General features: G+C 41.7%; 1 protein-coding gene across 10 annotated transcripts in view; it reads left to right on the top strand.

Annotated features, from left to right (window-relative positions):
• Nucleotides 1-18591, top strand: part of LOC308388274 (mitogen-activated protein kinase kinase kinase kinase 3-like) — a gene marked incomplete at its 3' end in the record, with an annotated part of 53475 nt that overhangs the window by 26556 nt on the left and 8328 nt on the right. For 5 of the 10 annotated variants that reach the window (XM_080868876.1, XM_080868880.1, XM_080868881.1 and 2 more), the window contains 9 exons: nucleotides 1808-1860; nucleotides 2269-2307; nucleotides 4791-4865; nucleotides 14962-15013; nucleotides 15136-15514; nucleotides 17231-17337; nucleotides 17926-17967; nucleotides 18287-18371; nucleotides 18466-18545. In XM_080868876.1, coding sequence (XP_080725002.1) covers nucleotides 1808-1860; nucleotides 2269-2307; nucleotides 4791-4865; nucleotides 14962-15013; nucleotides 15136-15514; nucleotides 17231-17337; nucleotides 17926-17967; nucleotides 18287-18371; nucleotides 18466-18545 — 912 coding nt within the window. The remainder of the gene's footprint in view (nucleotides 1-1807; nucleotides 1861-2268; nucleotides 2308-4790; nucleotides 4866-14961; nucleotides 15014-15135; nucleotides 15515-17230; nucleotides 17338-17925; nucleotides 17968-18286; nucleotides 18372-18465; nucleotides 18546-18591) is intronic. The other 5 variants (XM_080868883.1, XM_080868884.1, XM_080868879.1 and 2 more) reach the window with 3 other exon arrangements.

Below are 18591 nucleotides of genomic sequence, written 5' to 3' on the forward strand. Positions count from 1 at the left end.
CCATCTCGTGTCCGCTTGTTTATGTTCCATATAAACCTTTCACAATAAAGCTCAAGATCCTGTTGAGACTTTTCAAAATAAACTGAATCACGTGAAAGAGTATGCAGAGTATTTATGGATGAGAAGCAAAAAAGAGCCGCCAGGTGCTAAAAAAAATAAACCTTAGACTCAAACGTTAGAACAGGCTTTTCCCCGCAGCACGCCGTGTAATAAATACTCACAAAGAAAACGGCGGCCGTTAAACTTATGTCTAAAAATGTACAGTTTCATGCATCGGTTAAAACACTCGACTCCAGCTACATGACGCGCAGCTGGAAACACTTCCCGCAAAACGAGCTGCACGAGATTCACAGAATTTACAGAAAATGTTACATTTTTGTGATTTATATTGTTATCGTGACGATAGATGTCTTATATCGGGATATGAGATTTTGGTCATATCGCACAGCCCTAGGTGTCACTAAAAATGTGTATTGATTGTTTGATTGATTTAGAAAACAAATATGTTAGTAATGACATATAATAATATTAGAAATACGTTTGTAGTTGCTCTTTGTGCATGCTTCTGTAAAGTTATGGCTTCAGACTCTGTCATACATTTGTGTTTTTTGTCATTTTACCCAAGAAGTCAACACAAAAGAGCAAAGCTTTAGATAAACTTGACCAATAGAAGTACTGCTGTCTAGATATTGCAGAGAGACTTATTTCTATCTTGTTACTGTGACTATTTTGACAAAGATAATGAATTGAGAAAATCCAATTTTAACATTATATGCCTCCTTTAGAGGTGTTGAATGCATTTGGAAGATAAAACCTTTTCGTTTAGTCATGTTTCCAAATACAAAAATACTGTAACTGCAGTCAACAGTAGTAACAGAATGTTCAATCGAAAGGACAAGGAGCACATCACAACCACCGCACTACAATATTTTACATTAGTGAAACCTATTTAATGATAGTTAATAAAAATGATTAACGTATCTACTGTCCTGTATTTCTTGGATTGGATTTTAGTGGAGTTTGGGTTTCTGGGTTAATTCATAGCTGGTAACTTCAGTAACCGACAGCATGTTACATTTTCTGTCTTTCCCTCAACTGTTTTGTGAAATAGTGCATGTTTTCACCTGTTTGTGACCTAAAAGGAACTTGTTTCATCTAGAAAATAAGTCATTGACTCAACAACAAGTCAGTGCATGAGACCATAATGCAAAATTTTAGGGTTTCACAAGCCCAAACGACAGGGAACCACTTTTTGGAAACAACTTCTGTGTTCTATCTGTGAAGCCAGTACTAGCAAAAATTAGCAGGATGAGTAGGATGATAATGTTTCTTTTCATCATTGTTTAATGATGACATTGAAATTAGTTACTTGGTGTGCACCTAATTATTGGTCCTTTTCCTAAATGTGTCAAATGCCAGACTTGTTTTGTGGCTAACGCCCGATGATTAATATATGTAGTATTGGACCACAATGTGAGTTCAGCAAGTGTCAGCTCTGTATAACTATAAATACCCATATGCTCACCATATACATCTGTGAATGTCTGTGGTTATGAATTATACTTCAGGTGAAAGAGCTTCTTATTGTGGGTATGATTTCCAGCAGGCTGCTGTAACGGTCACCACAGCTGCTACAGTGGCAGCGTCTGCAGTCATTTGGCAACTGAAAAGGGCTTCAGTGATGGCCACAACTTTAAACGTGGTTTACTGCCTCAGTTGGCCAAGATCTACAGCACCTGTTAATATATGTATAAATGAACTATTTATGAAGGGTTATGTCACAGTTGTAATCTAATTTGTCTTGTAGGATTTGCAGCTGGAATACGGTCAAGATTCATCGCGTTTTTTGGGAGGAAACAAGTAAGTCTGGCTTGTTTATTTTCTGTTTTTAAACATTTACCTCCCCCTGGATTCTCTTCTTTCATTTCATTGTCAGTTGCAGCTATCCTTCATTTTATTTTATTTTATTTTTTAAATTTTTAATGTCTAGATTGAGCGAGGATGTAGACAATAAGAAGACTTGGAATGTGAAGAGATTTTCTGTTGTGCATTTCAAAGTCTGTGCCAACTTTATGACACTGTCTGTATGCAGCTTTCTGCTCACAAGCATGCATTGTAAGCAGAAAGCTGAGGTTCAGATAAGCACAGCAGAATGTCCTCTAGACTGGGAAGGACTAAGATTTTATTCTCGATACACAAAATCAAAACCTGGGTACTTTTGTCTTTCTTTTTATTCTGTCATTTGTGCTTTTCCGACTTGTCAAACAGGAGTCTTCTCAAATCGGTGGAGGAGGAGCTGCAGCAGAGGTGAGTTTACTCCACTTTGGCGTCCACGTTCAGTGTCTTGGATCTGCTGGTGCTCTAACCACGCCTACCCATGAGCCAATCATTGTTTAACGGCAGGACTAATGAGGCCAATCACATGCAACTAATGCTATAGTAATTACTTCAGGCTGTCTCACTGCTCTCGGCGTTTTGGATTCTGCTGGGTTTTATTTCCTCTCAGGCTTGCTTCTTGCTTTGTTCTCATTAGGAAATGGCTGCGCTTCATAGAAGCTTCCTGCAGAGCATGGCTCTCACACACACATGCACGCACACACCAACAAACATGTGCAGTCACACATATGGACATAGAGTTTTAGCCACTGGGTTTCATTTTCTATGGAGAAATTCCTCTTCACTGCTCAAAAGATAATGATTGCTATTTATGTGCTTTGCTACTTTTGGTGAGTAAGTCTGATATGAAAAATGTGTTTCACTGAACTCTAGATTAGCTTGTACATTATTAGGCATCAGGTACAAAGTTGTCTTAAATATTTCCCTTAGATGTTAAACAGCAAATCTTAATAGCAGGTCTGCTGGATGGTTGCTTTGCTGCAGGAACATGTTAGCATTATTGTCTCTAGGCTAAAACATCTAAGGCTACAAAATGTTGTGGCTTTACTTGGAACTTAACACGTCCAGGTTTTCTGTCTTTTTGGCTCCTTTATTGATCAAAGGGTTACTTAACATCTTTGAGGTTTTTACATGTATAGTCACGTTAAATAAATATGAAAAATAACCTTATCAGATGTTTTAAATTGATGAACAGCAACACGTGATGTATGATGTGTCATTATTTATTTAACAAAAACTAAGACGAAACCAGAGGAAGTGCGTGAAACACTAAGTAAACCGCATCTGGAGCCACCTTTACCACCAATAACTTGAAGCAGTTGTTTTCTGTATGACTTCATCAGTGTCTCACATCATTGTGGCCATTGTTAAGTTCATATTATTATCTTAAGGTTCTACCACAGCTTTTCAGTCAGGATTGGACTTTCACTAGGTCATTGCAACACCTTGATTTTGTTTTTTAGTCATGCTTCTGTGCTTGGGATCACTGTCCTGTTTTTTTTTACCTAATTGTGGCCAAGCTTTACCATATTTGATTCTACAATCCTTTGGCATACCAATGAGTTCATGGTTGGATCAATGACTGCAAGATGCCCGGGTCCTCTGGCTGCAAAATAAGCCCAGGTCATCATTGGGCATGGAAGTTTTTATGCGTTACGTTGAAGTCATGTGTTTCTTTTTTTTTGTTTTTATCTCTTCAAATGTAGAACTGTGCATTATGGCCAGACATCTACACTTTGGTCCCACCTGTCCAAAGAAAATTGGTTGGAATGTCTTGTGGTTTGTTCAGATGCAAATTTGCAAACCTAAGCTGTACTGCCATGTTTTTGTTTTGGAGGGTTTTTTGCCAGGAGAAAGAAGAGGTTTTCTCCTGGTAACATTTTCAAACAAGCAACACTTGAGCAGTCTTTTCCTGATTGTAGTGTTATGAACTTTTGATGTTTAACATGCAGGCTGAGTGCTGTAGAACCTGAGGTGAAGCTCTTGGGGTTTCTTGCAGTTTCTCCGAGCCTTGCATGATCTGAGCTTTGGGTGAACCTGCATCCACTCCTGGGACGATTAGCAAGCTTTTAAACGTTTACTTTTTTGAAGGTGCTCATGCTTGCTTATCATCATATATTCAAGTGCATTTAATTAGTAGCACCTGGTATCTACACTCTTTTAATTGTTGTGGAAGCAGTAACGGCGTACTTAGTCCTTCACATGCTGCTTTGGTATTTTGTATTAAAATTATGACATGGTTTAATATGTTATGTGTTGTTGTTCATCAGAGGTTATATTTACCCATTTTTAAGACATGCTAAGGGCCAAATTATTTTTATTATCTCCTGATATGTAAAACATTAGGATAGAGAGAGTTTCAAACAAAGGCCGGGTTTCTCTGTCCTTGGGATAATGAAAGGACTTTTACCAGTATTTGAGAATTTGATATAATATAATATATAATATGATTTAAAAGGTTACGCTTACTGTTGACGTGTGTAGATCTATAAGGACTTAATGGTTCAAACTGGACCGCTGGGTTTGAAAGTGTCTGGTTGTGGAAGTAATTAGTCCTCAGACCGTTTCTCTTGGTTGTTCAGATGAGTCATTTTGCTGATTTTTGTGGATCGCAGTAAAAATTGGGTCATGCTTTTATTTGAACCTATTCAGTCCTTTCAGATCTGCACAGGGTCAGGAGTTCAGAAGTAGTTTGTGAACCAAGCTTCACTCAGCTTTCCCTCCCCTTCCCCCTTCTTCCTCTGTCCTCTTCTGCCTCTGCCTTCTGTTGTCATCCCCTATCTCCTTTGCTTGCTCCCTTTCTTCCCTGATCACTCCTCCTTATGCCCCCTCTCCCACTCCTCCTTTGTCCTTTCTTTCCCCGCCCCCCTTCCTGTCTTCACCTCCTCTCCCAGGGGCCATGTGGCACACTTAGGGGATGATGAGGATGAGGATGATGATGGTGCAGATGATGATGAAACTCACACTCAGTAAGTTCCCTCTCAGTCTTAGAACTGGAAGCCTCTCCAAATTCTTCTTTTCCCATCTTTCCCTCACTTGTTTCAGAGGAAAGACTGAGAAGGAAGACAAGGAGTTAAGGCTTCCTACCTTTGCCAGTTTCATCCACACATCTTTATGGAGCACACCCCACCATCACGCCACATACGCCACCTGTTTGTGTGTGTGTGCCTGCTGCCTGTGTGTTGTCCACGCTTTCTTAAAGCTACTAACAGTAACCCTAACCCTAAATGTTCACCAAGAGGCTATTGATATTTCCTCATATATTCTTTCAGTAGTAGAAATGTAATAAATGGAGAAGTGTAGGTGTCACGCAAACAACACAGCATTAAAATACACTTTATAGCTAAAGATTTGACATGATCTATATGGATCGTTGAGCCTGAGTTCAGTTTCATTCTTTAGATAACTGATGCTCATGACCTTGTCCTCTTGTGTGCCGTTGTCTTGTTTTGTTCTTCACTGGCTTCGCCATCTGTGTTCCTTCTTGCTCTGTGTGTGTATGAGTGTGTGAGATCACACTGCCTTCTGTCTTATCTTGCCTCTATAAAACTGGAGATCTGGCATCCAGCCTCTCCCCTCAGTGTAAAAGCCAAATGTCTGCGGCAGGCCAGAGTCTTTTTCCCCCCCCTTTTTTCTAGACAGATATTTTCCACCACCGTCAGAGAGGCCTTTTGTGCTTTATATTATAGGATTTTCCCTTCAAGTCATATCCACAACACACAGTGCTGTGATTGCACAAATGAAAATAACCTGAATTCCTAAAGTGGCTGCAACCTGTTGTGCTGTAGCAGTTTCTAGCTTTTGTAGTTTCTGTTGTGGTGGGGGGGAGGGTTTTTTTTTTTTCTCTCAAGGTTTTTTTTAAGGTGTTTAAGAGCGATAAAAAACAAAATCTTCTAGCCAAACAAAAAAGGAAATTTCCTCCAGACAAAGGAACAAAAATATTTAGTCCCTCAGACTCTATGTAAACAATATAGAGAAAGTGTAGCCGAGGGGTGGGCAACTCCAGGCCTCGAGTGCCGGTGCCCGGCAGGTTTTAGATGTGTCCTTCATCCAACGCAGCTGATTCAAATGGCTAAAGTTCCTCCTCAACATGTCATGAAGAACTCCAGAGGCCTGGGAATGAACTAATCATTTGATTCAGGTGTGCTGACCCAGGGTGATATCTAAAACCTGCAGGACACTGGCACTCGAGGCCTGGAGTTGCCTACCCCTGGTGTAGCCGATGCAGAAACGACTTGAACCTGCACTCTGCTGGGACTGTTCTGGTTCCAAAAAGGGCTTCCAGTTTTATACAAATCTATGGAAAAATAACACTTTTGACTCCTTTGCTTTGAGACGTTAGACATTAATTAAACTGGGGACTTGATGAAGCGTTATTAAGTTTTATTGATTAAGTATGATGTTAATTCATTAGCATTTTAGTGTGAGAAAGGATGATAAACTTGGGTGTGCTTGTCATTGACAAGTCTGTAGCCAGTGAGCGTACAGTATCCGTTGGTTTCTCAGTCTCCAGTTTAGTTTGAGAACACAAACTGTTGCTGATCACGAAAACACTCAGCTTAAGCCTTCACATCCAGACTTGACGACCAACGGATGGTCCCCAAATCAACTTAGTTACTGAGTAAAAGTTAAAGTTAGGAGCATTTGGATTACATAGACACTAAATTTTGAAAATCTTTAGTGTAGGTATCAAAAATTCGAATAGATTTTGTTTCTTTTCAAGCATCTTAAAATAATTTCAGTTGCAAATAAATTCCCTTTTGCACATCCAGCATTTTAAAGTTTTAAAGTTATGATTTCAGCTTTGTTGGTGTTTTTTGGTAAAAAAAAAAAAAAGTATCCATAACTCGAAATTTTGACTTATTAACTTGATATTTCAAGAAAAGTAGCACTGCCAAGCAGTAATCTACGTGAATGACATCATTTCCTTGTTACCCGGAAGCTGAAGCCCTCAGCTACAAATGCTACAGCTAAGCTACCAGTAAGTAAGTCATGAATGCACAAATTGCTGAGTATTTTCAACGTGGCTTCACAAATGATGAAATCCTTGTGCTGTTAGCTGAATCACATGGCGTTACTATCAGCAAACGTACTCTCAAAAGCACCAGTTTGTTGCGATACGGTTTTGACTGCGCATTCCTCTGTGCCATATCCTTCCAGGTACAAGAAAATGACATCATTCATGTAGATTACTGATTGGTAGAGCTAACTCGAAATTTACTCAAGTTACTTTTCTCAGAATTTCGAGTTGATAAGGGAAAATAACTCGAAATTTAGAGTTGTGGATACTTTTTTATTTTTTTTTTAGTGGTGGAAACGGGCTTCCATATTTTGGTCATAATCTGATTGCATAGTCCTTATCACCAGCCTTGTGTTTAGCATCAGTGCATTCTAAGAGAGCTGCTTTCTTCCGGCTTTCTTTAGAGATGCTTTTATGCGTACTGCACCCATGCGTGGCTTACCACCTTAAGTGAATGTGTAAACTATGTCAGTCACAGATTAGTTTTGTACTGATAAAGTTTACACTTTAAGCTTCTTTAAGGGGGGGTAATCTTTTTCTGTGTCTCCCACTCAGCTTAAATACTGCAACTTCTTTTCTTGGTACCCCCATCTTCATTTTTCACTGTGATTGGCTCCCAGCCTCTCTCCATTCTGATTTGTGTGCTGTGATTGGTTCTTGTCCATAACTTAACTACAACATTTATAAAATGTCATGGATAAAGTCTCTGAAATTGTGCTGGTCGGAAGGCATAATTGCAATTACTCTTCTATTTCTTTTCCTTAAAAAAAAAAGATTTTAAGAGGTGCTTTAAATGAGAGCAAGACACAAACTCTAATTTATTTACACTAAACATAAATTTTAATTTTAAAAGTAATACTTTTACTAAAATATTATTAAGTTTGTCAGTATCAGCGCTATCCATTCAGAGGCTTTGCACACGCTGACCCTTCTTTGTTTTACTGTTGTCTAAAGTTCTTGTCTTACTTTATATTTCGTGGTTAACCTTTAATGACCTTTCTATTATATCAGTTTGTGTGTAAGTGGCATTGGGCTGTGGTTAAACCTGTTATTTGAGCCTTTGATTTCACATTCAGTGAGCCTGCAAAATATTACATCTCATCTGATCTGGGTTCACAAATGTGTCAGCATATTTTTTCGATTATTTTTAAAACAAATCCGACAATTTTATTTTCTATTTCCAATAAAATGGTTGGTGTTCTGTCCTCACTAAGCGTTGTCCTCGTGAACGTAGACTCAGCTATACAGACAGCTAAACACTCTCCTAATCAAAATCCAGGGAACAGGCCAATGTGTTGAGTTGGATGATTTAATAAGGAAAAAGTGTGAAACTGTTGACAAAACCAGAAATAAACCAATAAAAATGTTGCCTCAATATACAGTATAACAAACACATATTCAAAAATATGAGCACAATATTTATCTGCTTAGTGAGTGCCCGAATAAAACATCAAATGAAATCACACTCATGATCAAAACGTTAAAGAAACCACATGACATATGAGCTAGCTTAACCTCACTAGCTTAGGTTATACATGCATTCAAATTAAATTCTAACTACAAACTATATCACGCCTTCACAACAAATAATAATGCACACAAGTTGTCTCAGTGATAACAAACAATATTACTCACAGATGATGCCGTTTATCAGCTTGTGAAGGCATGGATGGCAACAGATTAATGGAGGTGAAACTGCCTCTGGCTCGATCTTACAGAGTAAAAAAAATACACAAAAACAACCACTAGAGGGCAAACTGCTGCAGAACAGAAAATACCTAATGCCAGCATACTCCCCACCTGACATCCCCAGGATGTCAAACTGCACATCACTTGACAGAGTTTCTCTGCAACAGGAGTATAACTTCAGACACTGGCCTTAAGTAAAGTTTTGGAACACTGTCTCTGAAAACTTTCACCTCGACCTTCCTGACCTTCCCATCGTCACTTGGAAAAGTCCTTGTGATCAGTCCTGTGGGCCAGTCATGTCTCTTCAGTGAATTGTCTTTCATTAGAACAACGTCTCCGTCCATGAGATTAGGTCTCTCCGTTCTCCATTTCTTTCGACCTTGTAGACTACTGAGGTACTCCCTTTTCCACCTCTCCCAGAATGTGTTGGCCAAGCTTTGAACCTGATGCCACTGACGTCTGAAGATATTACAACAAAGGTGAACGGAGGATCTGTACTCAAGCGATCAGCAGGCAGGTCTGCCATTATCTGCTCCTCCTCTCTCCCACGCAATCTTCGACATGTCACACAGTTGTAGACCAAACTGCTGACAGACCGTCTTCCTCCAACAATCCAGAAACCAGCACTCCTCAAAGCGCCTTCCGTCAAGTGTCGTCCTTGATGGCAGACTTGTTCATGGCAGTGTCTGATAAGCAAGGAGGTAACATGATGTTTACCAGGCATGATAACTGGCTGACCCTCTTCTGCTGTGAGCTGTGACTTTTTCAGTCGTCCTCCGACGCGGAGAAGACCTTCAGAATCAATGAAAGGACAAAGCTTGCTGAGAGAGCACTGTTTAGGGACCTGACCTCCCTTTTGTAAGCAGTGTATTTCTTCTGAATAGACCTGCCTTTGGACAGCAAGAAGAATTCTGATCCTTGCATGATGCAGCTGGTCTGGACTGAAAAGCAGCTTGCAGTTGTGCCAACTGTGGCAAGGACCTTCTTTTGCTGCCCTTGTAAAGGAGTAAGCAATGTGGCAGAGCCTGGCAATAGCTCTGGTGAGTGACCTCCAACTTGAAAATCGCTCAAAGCGTTTACTGCCCAGCTGAAATGACAAATTTGTGGCACAAGTCACTACTTCTGGACGTAGTTCCACATCTGTTGCGGGTTCAACTAGGCTGAAAGCTTCCTGTTTTAAGTGACAATGTTGCTTGTCTACAAGAAAGGCTGGTCCAGACAACCAGGAGGAAGCTGCAAGCTGGTTAGCTGGAATCGCTCTAGTTGCCTGGTCAGCTGGGTTGACATCAGAAGGAACATAGTTCCATTGGCTTTTGTTGGTTGAACGTCTGATCCTTTGTACCCTGTTATGAACATAGACGTAGAACCGTCTAGAGTCATTAAATATATACCCAAGCACTACTTTACTGTCTGAGAAAAGCTTGATGTCGTCTACCTGAATGTCCAACTCTGCAGACATAACCTCTGCCAGTTCCACTGCAAGAACGGCTGCACAGAGCTCAAGCCTTGGGATGGTGATGTCAGGCTTAGGTGCCAACTTTGTTTTCCCAAACAGGAATCCAACTTCGCTATGTCCTGCAGCATCTGTGACTCTCAGATAAGCAACAGCAGCAATAGCTTTGGTAGATGCATCACAAAAGATACAGATCTCCTTGCTCTGAGCTGTGGAGAGTGGGACCATTGTGTAGGCCCTTGGGATCTTCAACTCTCTTAGGTCTTGAAGAGATGTGCACCACCTCTGCCACTGTTCAAGCTTTTCTCGGGGCAGTGGTGCATCCCAGTCACAAGTCTCAGTAGTGAGTTCTCTCAAAATGAGGCGGCCCTGAACACTGAAGGGAGCAGCGAACCCCAACGGGTCAAATAAGCTGTTGATAGTAGACAACACACCCCGACGTGTAAAGGGTTTTTCTGCGCAGTCCACATGGAAAGTTAGAGTATCTGTAGCAAGATCCCAACCAAGACCCAGGCTGCGCTGCATGGGAGGGGAGTCCTGACCCACGTCCAGGTCTTGCAGGTTGCTAGCAAGATCTTCAGCTGGAAATGCCCTCATGACCTCAACACTGTTAGACACAATCTTGTGTAGTCTGAGGTTGGATTGCGCTAGCATGTCTTGTGCACCTTTCAGCACTTTGATGGCATCTTCTGCACCGAGGAAAGATTTCAGGCCATCATCAACATAGAAATGTCTGTGCACAAAGCTCCGCACTTCGGGTCCATAGTCCTCTTCACCCTCCATAGCCGTCCTCTTCAGGCCATAAATGGCCACAGCTGGCGAGGGACAGTTACCAAACACATGAACCCTCATGCGGTACTCCAGCACTTTGTCATCAAGTTGGTGGTTACGAAACCACAAGAATCGGAGGTGGTCCCGATGATCCTCCCTCACTAGGAAACTGTGGAACATCTGTTGAATGTCTGTCATCACAGCCACTGGGTCCATTCTGAAACGCATGAGAACCCCAATTAGGGTGTTGTTGAGGTCCGGGCCTTGTAAGAGCACATCATTCAATGAGATGCCTTTGAACTGTGCGCTTGAATCAAAGACGATCCTTATTTTTCCCGGTTTCTGGGGGTGATAGACACCAAAGGAAGGTAAATACCAATACTCTTTGTCAGGCTCTGGTGGAGGAGCTGGCTCAGCGTGTCCATTTTTGAAAATATCCTCCATGAAATCTATGAAATGATGTTTCATCTCCGGTTTCCTATTCAAGGTACGGCGAAGTGACATCAGTCGGCTGAGGGCTTGCTCTCGATTATTTGGTAAACGTGGTCTTGGACTACGAAATGGCAGGGGAGCCACCCAGCTGTTGGAATCATCTTTCTTGAACTCCTTGTTCATGATCTGGAGGAAGATTTCATCTTCGATGGAGGGTGCCAGCTTATCATCCTCTTTTGAATGGCTGAAGACCAGCTCACCTAAGCTTGGCCGACTGGAAGTCAGTGTGTCAGGGGATATTAGCTGTTCCTCTATGAACTTTTCTTTGCAGATGATCCTGTTCTCACAAGGCTTGAAGTAGCTTGGTCGTCCATTCTCAAGGACATTGGTCTTGAATGTGTTGACAGTCGGCCGGTGAGCCCCACCGAGACAGACGTCACCGACTATTACCCAACCCAGGTCCACTTGTTGGGCATAAGGTTCGTTGTGACGGCCGTTACGCTGACTGCGCACTTTGTGAACTCTGATGATGTCCCTCCCAAGTAACAAAAGTATCTCAGCTGACGCATCAAGAGGAGGGATCCTGTCAGCAATACACCTGAGATGCTTGTGGCTTTGGGCGGCTTCTGGAGTAGGGATTTCGTCCCTATTATTGGGAATCAGGTTGCACTCAATAAGAGTCGGCAATGATAAGTGCAACTGTCCATCAGCTGACTCCACCATAAATCCAGAGGCCCTTCTTCCAGCAGTCTCGGTGATTCCTGAGCATGTTTTGAGGGTATAGGGGGAAGCCTCACCCTGGATGTCAAACATGTCAAAGAATGCTGATCTGGCTAGCGACACATTGCTTTGGTCATCCAGCATCACGTATGTCCTCACCTTTTGGTCTGGGCGACCCTTGGGATACACACTGACCAGACAGATTTTGGGACATGATTTACCTTTAAGACCCTGACCACACACGGCTGTGCATGAAGAGGCTGCTATGTCAGTGACACACTCGGTAGGCTCCCCACCATGCTCTGCAGAAGGTGGTCTGGAACTTGGAGCCCAAGGTGCCGGTCCAGGATGGAGTGCTGCAATGTGCCGGTCGCTGTCACACTCAGAGCAGTGGGTGTCAGCTTTACACTCTTTAGCTTGGTGAGTTGCTGAAGCACAACATTTAAAACATATGGAGTGCTCCACCAGGAAGCGTCTTCGCTCTGCAAGTGGTCTTTCTCGAAAGCCTCTGCATTTCCTGAGGGAGTGAGGTTTCTTGTGGAGAGGACACTCTCTGTCTAGATCAACGGTGAGTCCTTTGGAGGACTGAGAGGTGGGGGGGTTTCCTACCTCAGTTTTACTTACGGATAAAGGAGGTTTGGATTTCCATTGTTTGGAGAAGGATCCGTCACCTTTGAACACAGCTGAACTGAAGTTAGCAAAAGCAAAGCTAGGATCATTTCTCATCTCTGCATGGTTATACACGAAGTCCACAAAAAATGAGAAAGGGGGATATGGAACTTGGTGCTCCCTCTTATAGCGAGACCCCTGAGTTATCCACTGTTCTTGGACATTGTGGGGCAGTTTCTCCGCTATAGGGTTTATTCCCCTTGCAGTGTCTAGGAAGCTGAGCCCTGGCAAATATCCCTCTTGCTTAGCAGCTTCGATCTCTAGGAGCAGGTCTCCGAGTTCTTGAAGCTTCTGGTGATCTCTATTTGAAAGCTTTGGGAAGTGGTTCAATCTATCGAAGAGAGAAGCTTCAATGGCCTCTGGAGAGCCATAACACTTGTCCAGCCTTCGCCAAAGCATGTTCAAACCCATGAATGGATTGTTGACATAAACTGCCCTTATCCTCTTGGCGTGGTGTAGCGACTCCCCACCAAGCCACTTAATGAGCAGGTCCAGTTCTTCACTAGGTTTGAGGCTAAGTCTCTCCACAGCGTTAACAAAGCTAGATTTCCATGACAGATAACTAGCAGGCTGGTTATCAAACACTTTTAGTCCAGCTGTGACAAGGTCTCGACGCGCCAGATATACAGCTAACTCAGATACACCTTGAGCCTCCAGTGGTGAGCGGGGTGGAAGTTGGTTTGTTGAGTCTGTGCAGCGATGTGTGTGCATGGAGGGGACATCTCTATCTGTGTTAAAAGGCAGAGGGTCAGGGCGATTCTTTCTCTGGTTGCCTGGGTGCAGGCCTTCAGCCGAGCAAGCAGAAGGATACGGCTGTTGTGTGTCACGACTGACGCAATGAACTTTGATATCTGGGAGGTGTCTGTGTTGTGGTACAGAAGCAGCAGCCTGTGTTTCTTTCTCATTTTGAGCTAAAGCATAACTCTGCCCTGAAGAGAAATGTGCTTGGATGAACTCACCAGTTCGCTGTAATGACTGCTTCGTTGCTTGAGCATGACTGGCTTTACTCCCAAGGTCACAGTTGTCTAAATCCGCAGCAGCCTCAAACACTTGAGCCTCTGCTGAGGCAGCCTCAGCTTCACACTCTTCTTTTAGTGCATTCAATGTAGCCTCTATGCGTGCTTTCTCCACTTGCATGTCTATTTGACGTTTTGCATAGGCTGCTCGTGTGCGTGCAGCTTCCGCCTTTGCACGAGCTTTAGCAGCAGCGGCACTAGCTGAAGATTTATTTGAACTTTGCTTGGAAAATGCAGCTGAGGCAGCACACTCTGACCTAACCTCCAGGCTCTGAATATCGGCGTCAATAGGGTTTGAGCTGGACATCGTTTAATACAGGCAGGTGAATGGGTCTTCAAATCCCGTAAAAAGATACAGAAGAAGCGAACGTAGCCTCTTTGATGTTTTTCTTCTACTTAGTGGTTACTGGTGGCGAAGAAATAGGCTGCCGAGATTCCTTCAAAGCTTGATGTGATGATTCATCTTTTCACTGTTCTGTCCTCACTAAGCGTTGTCCTCGTGAACGTAGACTCAGCTATACAGACAGCTAAACACTCTCCTAATCAAAATCCAGGGAACAGGCCAATGTGTTGAGTTGGATGATTTAATAAGGAAAAAGTGTGAAACTGTTGACAAAACCAGAAATAAACCAATAAAAATGTTGCCTCAATATACAGTATAACAAACACATATTCAAAAATATGAGCACAATATTTATCTGCTTAGTGAGTGCCCGAATAAAACATCAAATGAAATCACACTCATGATCAAAACGTTAAAGAAACCACATGACATATGAGCTAGCTTAACCTCACTAGCTTAGGTTATACATGCATTCAAATTAAATTCTAACTACAAACTATATCACGCCTTCACAACAAATAATAATGCACACAAGTTGTCTCAGTGATAACAAACAATATTACTCACAGATGATGCCGTTTATCAGCTTGTGAAGGCATGGATGGCAACAGATTAATGGAGGTGAAACTGCCTCTGGCTCGATCTTACAGAGTAAAAAAAATACACAAAAACAACCACTAGAGGGCAAACTGCTGCAGAACAGAAAATACCTAATGCCAGCATAGTTGGGTTTGGGGTTTTTTTGTTTGTTTTTTTAAGAAAAACTCTGGATTGTAATTATGCGTTGAATGTAATAACTTAGCTTATAAATGGCTTAAAAATGGCAAGTCAAACCATAGCTTCAGTGCTAACATTCTAACATATATTTATTGTTTCCCATATATTTCCTGGTTGTAAAAAACGGCAGCTGTCTTGAGTATCTTGTCACAGATTTTTCCCTCTTATTCTTCAGTAAATCAAGCACCATCATGAGGCCAAGGGTCCCACCCCCACTTCCTCCTAAGGTAGGAAAAACCGTGTCTGTAGTTAGCAGAATTTTTGAACTAGTAGCAATTTTAGTGCTCAGAATATGTAATAAGTAACTGATTTCTTATACAATCTTTTTCTTCTTCTTCTTCTTCTTAAGCCCAAATCCATCTCCTCACCCCATAATCAGACGGATCAAAAACACGACGACAGCCACTCACACAGTGAAGATGACGGTGGAGGGGGAGGGACCATCAAGCGCTGCCCAGTGCCAGAGACGCCAAGCCCCGCCAAGCCCGCCTCCTATGTCCCCCCGCGTCCCCCGCCCCCGAAGCTGCCGCCCCACCGCCGCAGTAGCCTAGGTAACGAGAGCCCGAAGCTCAAAGACGTCGAAAACTCTGCCACAGAGGATGATGGGAGCTTTAGGCATTTCTGGGAGTGGCTCCACACGCCTCACACAGAGGAGGAGCTGGAGGAGGCATGGGAGGTTCTCAAGGAGGTGAAAGAGGAGCAGGAAAAACAGGAGGAAAAGAAAGAGAGTAAGAGCAGCTGATTTGGTAGCTGGGTAGTGTCCGCAGACCCTGTCGTCCCCTGCGATTGGTTGTGTGGTCTTCCATTAGTCTTTCCTTGTAGTCTGATTTATTTGTTCCATGATTCCATTAACAGTAATGCTTTTTTTAAAGTTTTTATTTGCTTTGTTTCTTCCGTTCATCAGCTCACGCTCAACATGATTGTTTGTCTCTAAAGTCATTTTTGTGAAGACTGATTGGTTCATCCAATCCAGTGATCCAAACAATCAAATGCTGCTAAACCACTCCCCCTCGCTTCTTAGGACAAAGGAAGAGGAGAAAACATAGTCCTGGCTGACTGGTCCAGTTTTGATTCTTTTAACAAAAAATTATTCTGTGCATTGTCAGCTCTCACTTTCTAAAAGCGGCCTATTAGGGTCAGTGGAGGTTAAAGGTTTTCATGAAAATGAGCTGTTGTGTTGTTAGATTTTCACGTGAGGCATGGATCCCAAAAGCTCAAATATAACTTATTTATTTTTTTACATTTTAAGTTTCCAATTTTAATCTCAAAGTAGTTTCTTAACTCTCAGAATATTAAGCCCTTCATTGTCCTCCAATTATTCTTTCCCCCCCCCTTTTTTGGCCTTTAGTGGCCCTAATATGTCGTTGTAGACATTCTGACAATGAAGTGTTTTTTAGTTAAATTTGCTGTTTCATGTTTCTTTATACGAGTTTACAGATGCCAAATTATAACTGAACTTATTAAACAGTAACAGAAATGCCAAATTTTATAAAAGTTTGTAATCCCGTTTTATACTTTAGGCAAGTGACTAAATCCCCATTCTAGTGTGCCTTTTAAATGTTTGCATTGTTGTTGAGCATTTCGGGTATCTCAGTCATGCTCTGATTTTTTTTTTTATTATTGTGTTATATAGTGTTACTCTGACTTGGAAGTGGATAAGTTGAGCAATTAAAATTTGCTGCCACCTATGACCTAATCTCAGGACAGGGATATGCTTCTTTGGATATTATTTTTGCCTTTTTGATTTTGCACAGAGAATGTAGATCCTGCATATTTTTAAGTTTATTTCTCTAGTTTTTTGATTGCGCTTTGGAAGCTTTTACAGTAAAGTGTTACATTTAATAAGCAGTATATGGTAGATATATTAACCATGGTGTTTTGGAAATAATAACAGTTCAGTAGATTGAAAGCATAGTGTAGAATTGCACAGTCATGCTCAGGTGAAAGTTGAACTGTCTTTGACGATATGGTTATGGCTCTAATCACGACAGGAAGCAACATTCGTGCGTAGCTCAAATGGTTTTGCCGTTAACTACCTGTCATTCGCTGGTTACTCGCTGGGGTAGTAAAGGAGAGAAACTGATCAATAATTGACTGCAGTTTGTGGTGCATTCACACTCCCCCTCGATCATGACCATATTTGATCCTCTGTTTTCTTCCTGCTGGCCTGCTCCTTCCCTCCTCCCCCCCCTCTCTGCTCCCAATAGCTTGTTTTTGTTTACTCTTTAATATTAACACTCCTTGCTGTCTTTAGTCTTATAAATTAAATTGTTCTCATTAAATCAAGTGTTTTTGTAGATGCGTCATGTTTATTTTGGCTTTCTTTGTTTTCAAAGCTTCACATGCGCACACACAGTCTCTCTGTCTCTTACCCGCTCTCTCTGTTTCCTGTGTCACTCAAACACAGTAAGTTGTGTCTGTTGTGTCTGTTGTTGTTGTTGTAGGTAATGGGCTGAACTCTCCCCACAATGGCGAGAGGGCCAGCCCAGCAGAGAGGCAGTCCACCATGCCACCTAGTGTCCCCATACGGAAGGACAAGAAGGATGTTCCGGTAAGCATGCAGGAGTGGCTCAAGGACCCACAGAGGTCTTGAGGGAGGATGCAGAGTGCTGCCATTGTTAAAATTATTAATAATCGGCATAACACTGTGTGGAGAAGAAAGGCCAAGTCAGGTGAAATGTATTGGGTAGTGTTCTTGTCAGTGCAAAGCCAGTGAAGGATCCTGACCTTTGTTGCTGTTGCAGCTCTTGCTGATCATCACTGTTTTTTAAAGAAGAAGTGGAATTTGGGCATCTCCCAAGTCAATAATGGATTATAAATCAGGGGGAAAATAAATTCCATAATGTTCAACCCTTGAGAAAGTTTAGAGGAGTGCTGTATGAGAAGTTATGCACCTAGATAGCTTCATCTACATACTTGTCAAACTGAAGCACCAGATGGGTGTACTTCAAACTATGACTAATAGCTTAGTGAGCTAATTCAGCTACAATTCTTTTATTTAAAGCATGTTTTAAGTGCACTATAGACTATCTGCTGGGAGAATACATTTTATATATACAGGTTGTTATGCTCATATATATCATCCAGTCATTTTATTATTGATGTTTTTAATGTGTGTTTGTGTTTATCACTTCCTTAGAAGCCAATCAGTAATGGTCTCCCCCCAACACCCAAAGTCCATGTAAGTATGGGTCTTTTTTGCTTTGTTTGTTTGTTTTTAAGAGAAAATAATGTAGTTGAGTTAATTGGATTAGTGTTGTAAAGACTTCTTGGCATTGCGGATCTTTTTGTTCCTATACAAAAGTTTTTTTATGTGCAAAATATTAAATGAAATGAATTTACTCATTTGGAAAAAAATGGAAAACGAATCCATAAGCAAGTTAAAATATTACTTTTTAGTGTGGAGTGTCTCACTAAAGGCATTTAGATCACAAGGTCTCAGAATCCTTTAAATTAAAAAAAAATAATCTTGAACTTCTTTCTTTTTCTCCCATTTCCAGATGGGTGCGTGTTTCTCCAAGGTGTTCAACGGCTGTCCCCTCAAGATCCACTGTGCCACTTCGTGGATCAACCCTGACACCAGAGGTAACCAACAGGAAAACACTATCAAAGTTTATTTTACAGGTGTTGTTTTCACTTTTCACTAAGCACGGATCAAATGCTCTTTTGTGCGTTTCAGACCAGTATTTGATATTCGGAGCAGAAGAGGGAATCTACACATTAAACCTCAATGAGCTACATGAGACAACAATGGAACAGGTGAGACTAGAAATCGGTAATTTAACATAATGCTATATACTTTCTG

This window comes from Rhamphochromis sp. 'chilingali' (genome assembly GCF_963969265.1).
Source record: "Rhamphochromis sp. 'chilingali' genome assembly, chromosome: 20".
Classification (NCBI taxonomy): domain Eukaryota; kingdom Metazoa; phylum Chordata; class Actinopteri; order Cichliformes; family Cichlidae; genus Rhamphochromis; species Rhamphochromis sp. 'chilingali'.